At 37.2% G+C, this 12,591-nt stretch overlaps 1 protein-coding gene across 5 annotated transcripts in view; it reads left to right on the top strand.

Annotated features, from left to right (window-relative positions):
• The window catches only part of bcam (basal cell adhesion molecule (Lutheran blood group)), a 78,136-nt gene extending 69,900 nt beyond the window's left edge, over window positions 1–8,236 (top strand). For 3 of the 5 annotated variants that reach the window (XM_072459933.1, XM_072459934.1, XM_072459935.1), the window contains 3 exons: window positions 2,127–2,268; window positions 3,328–3,427; window positions 6,091–8,236. In XM_072459933.1, coding sequence (XP_072316034.1) covers window positions 2,127–2,268; window positions 3,328–3,427; window positions 6,091–6,093 — 245 coding nt within the window. In that variant the 3' untranslated portion in view covers window positions 6,094–8,236. Of the gene's footprint in view, window positions 1–388; window positions 422–2,126; window positions 2,269–3,327; window positions 3,428–6,090 lie in introns of all 5 variants that reach the window. The other 2 variants (XM_072459931.1, XM_072459932.1) reach the window with 1 other exon arrangement.
• Window positions 8,237–12,591: the final 4,355 nt, after the last annotated feature.

Below are 12,591 nucleotides of genomic sequence, written 5' to 3' on the forward strand. Positions count from 1 at the left end.
CCAAAATTAGCATTTACTGCTAGGTTTAGCATGCTCACACTACTGTTTCATAAAAGCAGCTAAATCGTAGCTTTATAAATATTTTAGCTATATAGACTCAGATTGTTTACTTTTATCAATGCATGTAAACACAGCAACATTTTACTGTCAAATGAGTTTTTTAATTCCAATTTAGCAAAGTATAACTGCATGTAAGCGCCCTGACTGCCTCCTATCGTGTCACTTCTGTTCCTTGTCTTTGTTCTTTGTCGTTTACTCACTGGATTATTGTGTGTGTTCCCTTCTCGTGTGCGTCTTCAGCTTGTGGCATTGGCTGTGCGTGTATTGTGTGTGTGTAACCATGGCTGTGTTACGCTTTGGGACTGAGACCTCTCTTTTTCTCTGTAAGTGCTGCTCTCTGGAAACCCTGTGCTTAAGTCAGGTCTGTATGGCTAACCCTTTGACATGTGTTTGGTGTAAGTTAGTTTTTGTGTGTGTAGAGATGTCCGCGTCACACACACATTTGTGTTTACGGATCTTTTGTGTATCAAAGCTTGTATTACTATATCTGTGAGGACAGGACCAATATTGTTCAAAAAGATCAAATTTAAAGACATTATTCGGCCTATTCAAATATTAAAAGCGCTTTACATTGCTTTATTCATTCTCTTCTGAGTCAGACTGGGATGTGTCTTGCCAAAGGACGGCTGTATACCCTAGTTAAAGCAGGATTCAAACTACCAACCAACCAGTTATAAGATCAATGCACTTTCACTGTTGCCCTCTGAACATGTTAATGATTTTGTTGTGTGTAGTTTTTTGAGCTTTTAATGACAATTGAATTAATTAACAAATCACAACGGCTTTTATTTTTGAAGTACCATAATTTATACCTTTATTCTGCCTAAAAAACTGCTACGCCCATAGTTTAGATAAGTTAGATCTGTACAAACATGTTCTGGACTACATAGTTGGTCAGTTCATGTTCATGTCTGGTCAGTTTAATATTTTTTAAACAATTCTTCTGGATGCATAATCTGAATTTGGAACAGAATCCAATTATTTAAACTCAAATCTCAATCTAATTGCAATTGCCATTCTTGACAGAAAACATATTTTTCCCAAATCATTCCGCATTTAGTTTCAATTTGGACTCTTTTATGTAATAAGAAGTGCAATGTGTATGAGGAGTATTAATTGGAAACTGTTTATACCGTGCTGTTCATATATAGACACCATACAGAAGGCACTCAAATTCAGGTTTACAATAAGCTGTGCATCTTCCTCTACAAGCGTTTGAAGGTGGTACGGCAAACATGAATTAGGAATGGTGGTCTGAGAAACAAACTCCACTTAGTCTACAATAGCGTCATAAGATGTTGGCAGAAACCAAACCGAACCTAAATAGGCTTTTGCAACCAAAGATGTAAGAGTGAAATTGTAAACAAGGAAAAGCCCAGATTTTGTTACAACTCTTCTCTTTGGCCAGGACCAATTTAAGCTCTGGAGAGCATAGATGCTAGCTGCTCAAACCATTTCATTCGATCAAAAATGACTTTCAGGTGGAAGTCGAAACATCTTTATATGGACCACTCCTGAACGTTTACCCAATTATTCCTCAACAACAAATCGAACTAGCCCATTTGAAAATAAAAAGCACAACATAATGTATTTTCTAGTTTTCCCCCGATGGTTCCTGTCCCCATAAATACAGTAATACAGGTGCAGCGGGGCGGTGAGTATGTCTCGTTCTCCAGCTCGTTCTTAGCTCTGTGTTGTATGTTACTGTGCTTTGGTGTAGGCCCTTGGGTAGGTCCTGGGTTCCATCGCATTTCAGGTCATTGCATTCAAGTCGACTAACCCTGCATCCCGACCCTTGCCCCCTTGCCTCTCCTTCTCCCTCCCACCCAACTTTTTATCCTCACCTCATTTTTACTCCCCCAATCAATCAAATCATCCCATTACTTCCTTTTCCAATTTTACACCAATCAACCCCCCCCCCCACATGATGATTACTCTCAATCCAAATCCACTTCACCTCCCTCCCAAACCTCCGCTCGATGATCCCCCACCCCCATCACGGCTCCTACCGCTCCTCCCTCCTCCCTTCTCCCATGTGTCCACCCATCCACTATGTGGCACTGTAGCCGACATGCAGCAGGGAGGCTCCAGCTCCGTGGTGATCGCAGTGGTGGTGTGCGTCCTGCTGCTGCTGCTGCTCGTGGCCCTCCTCTACTTCCTGAACAAGAAGGACAAGCTCCCCTGTGGCAAGAAGGACAAGAAGGAAGTGTGAGTCGAGAAAGTGATCTGGAAAAATGCTGTGTAAAAAAAAAGAAAAATTTTCATTATTTTTCATCATTAGCCCGTGTGGTTATCTCCAGTGCTATTTGATATAATTTTGCAAAAATCAAGTTTCAGAACCAAACCTTAGTTGTTATGCTAATCACTTACATTGTTTAGTATAAGGTACAAGCAATCAACTTAAGTACGGTTGATAAGTCATAAGCAAATGGTAAAGTATTGACTGTTTTTGAACAAAACAATAGTGTGGAATATAATTTAAGCAGTTATAATACAACATAGTACACCCTAACTTGTAAGATTGTATTGTATGTTTTTTCTGATGTGTTGATCTGCTGCAGCTGCTGCAAACCAAATTTCCTCCTTGGGATAATAAAGACAACCTTCAACTAATCTAAAAGTTCCTCATGATGCAATTAAACTAGAATTATGACAGAAGTAACTGCATAAGAACCATGCAACCGAACACCCATTCTGCATCATATATGTACCATTATTAATAACTAGATTTGACACAGCTGATGCATCAATAACTCACTTTCCTATCGATTCATGGGTGAAATGTAAATCATACATATTATCCAGGCATCTATATTGGTTCTGACATCATTGTATGAGAACTTAAAAGAATCAAGAACTCAATACTGATTCTTTGATAAATAAAGAAAAGAAAAACAGCATGAAGTCTCAAAATGCATATTGTGTTAGCAGATTTAATTCATCGGCTTTGTACTTTTTATTGCAATGAATGCCTTTATAAATAAGTAACTACTATCGCGTAAATTGAATGTTGTATTACACTCACAGCTATTGTAGTTGTATTACTTATTCATTTGTCACTATTAAGGGGGCTTTCAATATTTAATTTACTCTATTGATTGTATAGAAAAGCAGACCACTAGCACTAAGTACTATTCAATAATTAACACGTAAAACCTGTAAACACTGTAACGTCCATAAACTATTTGTGGCACTTTTCCAGACTCCACACTGATAAATATTTGGTGTAGTATTTGTTCATGCTGTATTGTCTCCTGCTGTTTGTAGGACCACTGGAGAGGTCAACAACGACATTGTGGTGGAGATGAAGACAGAAAAGGCCAATGAAGAGTCGGGTCTACTCAAAAAGAGACCGGCCACTGAGCAGGTACTGGTTCTCACATTGTGCAACGTAATGATCCCACACGCTCTGATGCAATGGGAAAGAGGCTGGTTTCACGATTGATTACATAGTTATTTTCATAAGACACATAAAGGTCCCATAACATGCAAAATCGACTTTTCAGAGCTTTTAACCTTCTTACATTGCTATTTGTGCTATACATTATTATTATATATATTATGTACCCAGAGTGTTTTTTTGATTGATTCCCCTAGTTTTTAGCTATAGTACAGACTATATCCTTTCCTTGAATCTCCAAACTGACGGGGGGGTGCAAGACCGCGTCATAAGGGCAGGCACGCGTCACCATCCCCCCTCCCCCTCCCCCCTCTCCATCCCCCTCCCGCCCCTTTCCCCCCTCCCGCCCCTTTCCCCCCGGCTCCGCGGGGGAAAGGGGGCTATTTAAGTTAGCAAACATGACTTATTTTGTTTGTTTGCTGCCGCGGACACAGCTCGTTATTTGTTTATTACTTTACTATTGAATACTGGCGCTATTCCCTCCATAAAAGAAGACGATGGAGAACTGAGAGCTGTAAGTACACTAAAGCTACATGTGCGACTCACGCAAATTTCCAGAACATGTATAATGATTTTATTTACATGACGTATCATGACCTAATGTGTTACACATCGAGTACACGATGTATACTTTATGTTATTTGCGTTATTTCTACACCCCCACTGTCTCCCGGGTGGGCGGGGCACACACGCGCTCTCTGAGACTACGTCACGGGTGGGCGGGGCACACACGTTCTTGCTGAGACTACGTCACGGGTTGGGCGGGGGAGCCAGATCGCTCTTCACAAGGGTGGGGGCGAATATCAAACCAAGCCGTTTGCATTTCCGGGTTGGTGAGGGGGTCCAAGGTCTGGGTGATATTTCTTAACTATTATGTTATGAGTGTTGCACAACCCTTATTATTATCAATTGTACACTTAGGATAGACTACGAAACGTGAAAAAAAGCATGATATGGCACATTTAAATATAGATTCAGAAATGTTGAACTGCATTTCTGTTTCTGACCAGAGCATTTCATTTTGCCTGTAGAATAACCCAGCAATAAGACTAATCCATTCACTCAAATATAACATACTCATAGAGGCATTATTATTTCTATGTGACTTTGAACGTGGCCAGGCTAGTTTGTTTGTGTCAGAAACTAAACTGATTATCTGGAACCATTTATATTACAATCAAAGTACATTTCTTACACATGTCAAACCTTAAAAGAGAAGTGTACTCTGTTTGACACAAAAGTGAGAGACCAGGTTTGAATCACATACAATTGTGAAACATGCCAAAAGAAAAAATGATTTAGTTTGTCCGATATAAAACACAAAGCTCACAATGAAATATTCTCAGACCACACTAGTTGTTTCTGTGATTTGTGGATGAGATATACAGATGTTATAATAATCATGATTCCAGCCAGTAAAAGCATATAAAACATACCGTAGTGCGTCTTGAGCCGTGGTCATGTTGACATTTTTAGGTCAAACATAAATCACAGCCTCTTCAAAGACATCAGTCCACTTTCTGGAGTTGTGAGTTCAAAGTGAGGAGCAGAGCAGACTCTTCTGAAAGTCTTGTTATAACTCTCACACATGAAAGAGAGGCTTGTTTTGTGTGATTTGTGATTATATTGTCAGCACTCTGTGACATTGCATAGTGTATATACTTTTCTTCTTTGAAAGAGATGTATTTGTTGTTCTTACGGTTCCTTTTAAAGCAGAACTAAGTAACTCTGACGTTAGAGCGCCCCCTGCAGCTCCCTTCTGAAAATACATTGTCAGAAAATAGACGCAAAAGCAGTTTGTTTGTTGAGTAATGGCCCCTCCCATGGGATTGTACATTTTGTCATGAAAAAGAGGTACACATTCGGTTTTGAATTTCATCTTTCTGTACCTGATCTTGAAATGTGAAAAGCAAAACTACAAACATTTCTGACATACCTAATGCATTCTGAGCATCCGAAATATTCAGCATGATGAGTTTATAAGAACCCAAAGCAGAGTTTACCGTAATGTTGGGGCTCGAGCAAAACAAAGTTTCCTTTATTACCAGAAATAAATTGTGTACAGTGCCTTTAAAGCAACAGTATGTAGCTTTCTGAAGGTGGAAAGCGACCTGTATGATTCTGTGGAAATAGAAAGTTTTAAGCATTCGTCAGAACATTCTCCATGGAGATAGATCAGTTTTATGCCCAACTGTGGGATGCTAATTGTTCCAGTGAAACAAGCAGGAAAAGGCTCTTCCAGTCCAAGGAAGGAAGAGATGTGAGCCAACATAACATTTCATAGTATATATATATATATATATATATATATATATATATATATATATATATATATATAATTCAAACTTCCTATAAGTGATCTGTTCTTTTCTTCTGTATCTACCTCTGTATCTACCTGCGTTGTATCAATGAAATTTCCCCATATGGGACAATAAAGGAATATCTTATCTTATATACAGAAAAGGTTTAAGCAATATATATATATATATATATATATATATATATATATATATATATATATATATATGCTTAAACCTTTTCTAGTTTTAAACACCCATTATCTTAAAGAACTTAAAGAACAGTTTCTCTGATGAAACCCTTCACTTAATTCTCCTCTTTTCCTCCCACAGTGATGAATGGAAACAGTGACCGTGACCAGCCGAGGGACGAAGGGAACGAGGAGACGGCTATGAAGAGGCTATTTTTGTTTCACTCGAGGAGAGCCAGGGGACAGCAAAAGAACACTGGACACAACGGCTTTTTGCAAATGAGACTTTGGGATGTTCACAATATAACTTGCATTGCATGTGTTTAACCGGGATTAGATCTGGTGCGTGGAGCTGTTTGAGTAAGTTTTCTCCTTCCAAAATGTACATCTACTCCAGGTTTGACAAAATAGTCCTGCGAGCACATGGATCATAACCACTGCTTTTTCGTGTGTGTGCGTTTCTGATCACACTCCTTTATGACAACAAATGATGGAACGTGTGTCACTTATTCTTTCATGAACTCTGCACTTACTGTAAAATGTCTGTTATGTACATACACAAGGCATGTTTGGATGAAAATCACAGGTTGCCTTTTTGTTTGATGTCCAAAAGCAAATGTAATCCCTCCGATTTCCAAAACGCTCGGTACCTGTGTGTATTTTTTTTTTCTAATTTCAATTCACCCTCATTTACTTCCATTGTTATTCCTTCCAAAATGTTCCAAATTGAAAGCACAGCCAAATTGAACTACTTTCAAGTTGTACAATTTATTTTCTTGCCATTTTGTATATTATGTTACGTTGTTTTATGTTAAAATGGTCCTGTCTATCAAACACTGTGCATGACTCAAGACACATTTGTTTTTGGTGTGGTTCAAATTTGGTTGAGACAATTTGGTTTATTTGTTTTAGGGATGTTCGATACAAAACATTACCAATATCCGATATGTCTTTAATTACGGTTGTGGCCAATTTTATTTTAAGTTATAATAAAGTTCACAAATGATCTTCACTTTAGAAAAAATAATAAGAAAATGTATTTCTCTGAGATATGAAACCATTTTGACCTTTTTAGCCTTTTTAGCCTTATTGGACTCATATTTCTATTTTTACGCATGGGTCTGTTTAAAAATTCTAATCTGAAGGACAAAATGGGAATGACACGTGAAAAATGTCGGTGTTAAATATCGGCAAAATGTGCTGTATCAGAGCGATATCTGGGGAAACCCTCCTATATAACCGATATATCATCCCTTGTTTGTTAGTTTATCGGGGGTTTCAGAAGAAAGTGCAGTTTTCTTATGACTAAAAATAGGCTAACGTTGGCGTTAGCCTCAAGTAAACACTAGCTTACATATTGAACTATATCAAACTAAATATACCATCAGCACCACCCCTCTTTAATCAAATATATTCGTGTTATTACAGGTAGAATTGAAACAGCTATTTTGACACACCGATAAATACCATTGAGCCTTTTCAGGAGGAAATGTTCAATTTAGCGTTAGCATTAGCTTGTAGCATTAGCAACATTTTCATACCAACCCAATTTGTTTCACTCCAATTGAAATGTGTTTCTTTAAGTCATTCAAGCTAGCTCGGACTAAATACGGGATACTTACTGTTTGTTGAAACCATTACTGTTACAAGCACACCACAAGAGAATCCAACTATTGATTTCACAAGTCCTTGTTTTTGGTTTTGTTTTAGAACCAGGCAGCAAAGTATGCGTTCTTTTTGTCATTTAAATTTTTTACCAAAAATGAGAGGCTATAAGATGATGGTACGTACGTTTTTCTACACTGTTAACATATTACTTACTATGTTCAAGTGAATTTGGCCTTTAGATTTTGTTTTACACTGGAACGTAAGTCCTTTTATTTGTATTATTAAACTTATCTCTCTACATTGTTTATCGCTGCCATATTGACCGTTAGCAAACCTGTGAAACGTAGCAGGTGACAAATAGAACCTTGATGTTTTTATATTATATTGTGGTTTGGCTTTTTTTTTTTTTTCTAGAAAGGGGAATTCTTAATATTTGTGGAACTACTGACTTTTTGATTTTTCAAAAAAAAAAAAAAAAAAAATATTTTATTTGGACAAATTTAGGATTCTTCTTTTGTATGCAATATCCTCAGTGCTTTACTTCTCTGTTTTTACTGGATGCTGTATATTTTGTGGTACGTTGTTGTGACCTCTGGTGTGTCAATGTATCTCTGATGTTTTTGTTCCAGCTGTGTAGAATTTATAATGAAAAACCCAAGAAAACCAATCACACACTAAAACCCTTTGTGTCTTTATTATCATTATTGACATTTACAAAGTAGTTACAATTGTATGCATGCATTTTACCTGTACTGTAGTTACCGGCACATACGGTATATGCTTAAGAATAACTCACAATAACTGTTACCATAAATAGCCACTTTTAAAAATGTTTTGCCCAAAAGTACAAGGGCGTTATGCATTGTCTTATATATAAAACTGACAACCTTTAGGGGAAACTGCTGTACTTTTAAAACTTCTCACTTATTGGTGGATGTTTGAGAACTGAACCCACAACTTATTTACATAGCCAGGGCTGATTATATTCACACCAAGAGAACATATTATTCCTTATGTTAAAGGTGGAATGGACGATTTTTTGTAGCAATTTTTTTTTTATCATATTTCCTCGTGGCGTGGATAAATCATTAGTCCTGCCACGTATCAATCATAAAACGCACCTACCGCTCACCTGCAGCCGCGTCAGGCTCGTCCTCACGTTTCCGCGTGCCTAAGCGCATGGATCTATCATAATATAGTTCCCTCAGTGTACGGGGCAAAATGAAGACGGAGAAAGACAGTTCGAGCTGACGCAGAAGTGGACAGAAATCTACGGGAGACTAGAGATGCGATGCGCTCCGTTGCGCTAATAAACAAACGCACGTGTGTGTTGTATCAGTCCGCACGGGGGAGTGCGCATGCGCACTTCCGCCTGCGTTCTCAAATCGCCGAAAAATCGTCCATACCGCCTTTAACTTATAAGTTGAAATAAGGCAAATCAATCAGAGTATTTGTCAAAACAATGAAGTCATACTTGATTGACAAATGAGCAGTGTTTGTTTATTTTCAATATGATTACTGAGCGGGCTGATTTGGATTAGAAAAATATATGAATTGATAAGCAGAGGTTCAAAATTGAACTGGTTGTTTTTGTGGGGTAAACACTTTATTTATGCAGATTTTGTCATCCTGTCGCAAGATTTCACAAAGCAATTTATATGATTGAATATTATGATTGCTAAAATAACTTTTTGGTTTCAAAGAGAACATTTGCCGATGAAAATGATCTTCACAGTTTTCATAAAAGAGGTAAAATCATATCTCAGATGCAGCTTCTTGCTCCTTTCTCGGCGACGACATGTCAATTGATTGCTAGTTTAATCCCTGCTATAACTGACCTTATGTAAATGATGGCTCGGGCTGATTGATGCTGTGATTGGTTGTGACGGAGCAGAAATGTGGAGGAAGCTCGCGTCTTGCATTTAGAAGAGCTTAAAGGACGAACTGTGATGCACTATCCTGTCTATTCCCTTTCATGTTTACGGATGAAGCCATCAATCATCTGTGTGTGTGTGTGTGTGTGTGTGTGTGTGTTTGTGTCTCTGCATAGATTAACAGGCAATTCTCCAGCAGCTGCTATCCCCATGATTGGCTTATTACCAGACGCATATCAGAAGGATTGCACTGGACTGAGAGCGAGGAAATCTGCAAACTCAACTTTTACTTCATGATGTTATGTAACCAGAGGAGATATATTATTCTGTCTCTTTTGCTCGAGTGCAGTTCACTTTTTTTAATCAAATGTGACATCTCAGAGTAGTTTTCACCACACGTTATCTTTAGTTTGAAGTAACTGCGCTCTTACTTGAGTAAAGGTGTTGGTTCCTCTTCCCACTGTGACAAAAGCTTTATGTTGACAATAGTAAATGAGTTGATATATTTGTGCTTCTTTCATGATGTGATTTTCAAAGTAAAGACTCCAGATTGAATGCATTATTAATTGCTCTGTCCTTATTATAAATCATATGTTAATTTTATTATGAGGTGACTCTCACACGTCACTGCATGTAAGTAAATGAGTTGTTCACATTAATATTATAAGTTATTCAGCAAACTTTACTGTGCAACTTCTACAGTTTTAGCTCTTTATGAAAATATTGTATTTATTGCCCTGGAAAGACAAATTTAAAGATTTGTTAAGCTAAAATTGGTTCACAAATGAAGCCAATTAAATAGTTGTGTTCAAAAGTATTAGAGAATGATCCAGCTCTAACAGGAAGTCAATATCAACCTCAATATATGCATAAATACATTATTGTTATACATTTTAGGTTTTGAGTTTGTTAAACCTGCTTATTTCAAGATATTGAGGTATGTTTTATTTATATTTTCCCCCCACAGTGTTATCTGCATTATAGATGGAGTTAAGGGGCACATTGAATTAACACGTAACAACCACAGAAGGAATGCAATAATTAATCGACACAATTTTCTCATTTTCAATTGTTTTTTTGTATCAAGAAATAAATGAACTGATTCTGGTTTTTCCTAATTACACACTGTATTCTTAATTATTATCTATAAAATGTCCATTATTGGGTTAAAACAATAAGCGCCAACAAATCGTAAAAATAATTGCTGACTAGTCGACTACAAAAGTAATTGTTATAGTCTCAGCCCTATATATGTATTCATGATTTGTTATTTTTCACATATTTGTTTCATTTTCATAATTGTATCATTATTATCATCTCGATGATAGGGACTTAATAGCTACTGAAGTTCTCTGTCAATCAAGTCCAAATATTATCATTCCTTTCTTGATTATAACTGAATGATTGATTCTCCTACTATAAAAGTAGACTACTGTCTGTTGCAGCCAATCACAGCCCTCGTCTTGGCACACGCCCCTTCCCTGCCTGGCACCCATTAGTAAATTAAAGTATGGCCTCATCAAAGTGACCGGCTCCCATTGATCTGTGCTCTGACTACAAAGCAGCACTAAAGGTAGCCGCTGCAATGGATTGTGGGTGCAAAGACACAATTTATGGGAAATGTAGATAACAGCGTCAATGTCACGGCAACGCAACCTTCTAAAACATTTAAGAAAGGGTTTTAAAGACTAGAAGGAGATCTTGGAAACAGTGGTCAGAATCTATTCCTGTTTTGGAAATGACTCTCATTTTGGCAGTGCTTAGTATCACGGTTAAAGCGACATTAAACTTCATTTATCATTAAATTGTTTATGCTTAGCTTATCTTTTGGATTTGGTTTAAGGATTCACATTAACACGATGATCCATCAAAATAATAGTGTGTTTACCTTACTCCAAAGCTTAGCTTTATCTTGGAGCTCTACAAGGTCCATTTACTTGAATAATTGTACCAAGTTTAGAGCAACCATTATATATATATATATATATATATATATATATATATATATATATATATATATATATATATATATATATATATATATATATATATATATATATACATACTGCCAAAATAGTACTAAACATTTCACAATAATTTACTTGAAATGTATTAAATCCTGTTTTGTTCCAGATTATTCAAGTGAATATAATATAGAATATTTTTTTGCAAATAATGCCACTTCTATGAATAATAATGAACAAATATTTGATTAAGAATGATTCAGTGTTCCCATAACCCGATCATGACCACTTACAGACCTTTCTACTCAATCCCATCCTGCCAGTTCTGTCATCGTCCTGTCCCACTGTCTGTCGGCTTGTCTTTCCATCTCACTCGTCAATCTGTTCCATGTGGTTGAGGTAGGACAAATTGTATATCTGTAAAATTGCTTTATTAAAAATACAGTTGTCCTCCTGAAGAAATGAATGATTCAGGCTAAGTAACTAAATTAATACACAAACCTTAGCAAATTTGAATTACATCAAACTGAAAGCTATCTAAAATGTGTTTTCCTACCAATTATTATTATATAAAAGTCAGTTTGAGGTAATTTTGGATTACCGGTACTCACCGGTACTGTAAAGTCACCAAAATGCTGCATAAACCTCTCTCTTCTCTTCTCTTCCGCCTGCTCCACATGATAAGAATCAGCCTTCGGTGGCTTATGCTCACCATGTGTTTCTGTATTGTTTGGGACCATTGTGTTTACCATAGAAAGAGGGGATCAGGCCTTGTCAAAGCTGCTCACAGTGACCAGGATTACATTCATTCTTCCTCCTCTTCCTCCTCTTCCTCCTCTTCCTCCCTGCACTAGCTTTGGTTACAGTGATTTAGCCGTTCACTGTCATCTTGCAAAGGGATGTCAGACAGTGTGTGTGTGTGTGTGTGTGTGTGTGTGTGTGTGTGTGCGTGGGGACTTGGAGACGCTCTGAGCTTGTCTTGTCTGTAGTATTCAGAGTGAGGCAGCTCTTTATGCCGGATGGTTCTGCCGTACACAGTTTCTATGACACAATGTACTCCATCATTGTCAGGCAGTGGGAGGAGAGGAGCCGTAAATGTATAAAGTTATCCGAGGACAATGTTCAAATGCAAATGATTCACTATCACATTTCAGATTATACTACAAATCTTGCAAAGTTTTTGCTATATTTTGATGA

The sequence above is a fragment of the Eucyclogobius newberryi genome, unplaced genomic scaffold, assembly GCF_026437365.1.
Source record: "Eucyclogobius newberryi isolate DKJ021-1_F unplaced genomic scaffold, fEucNew1.0.hap1 SCAF_3, whole genome shotgun sequence".
In the NCBI taxonomy this organism is placed as follows: Eukaryota; Metazoa; Chordata; class Actinopteri; order Gobiiformes; family Gobiidae; genus Eucyclogobius; species Eucyclogobius newberryi.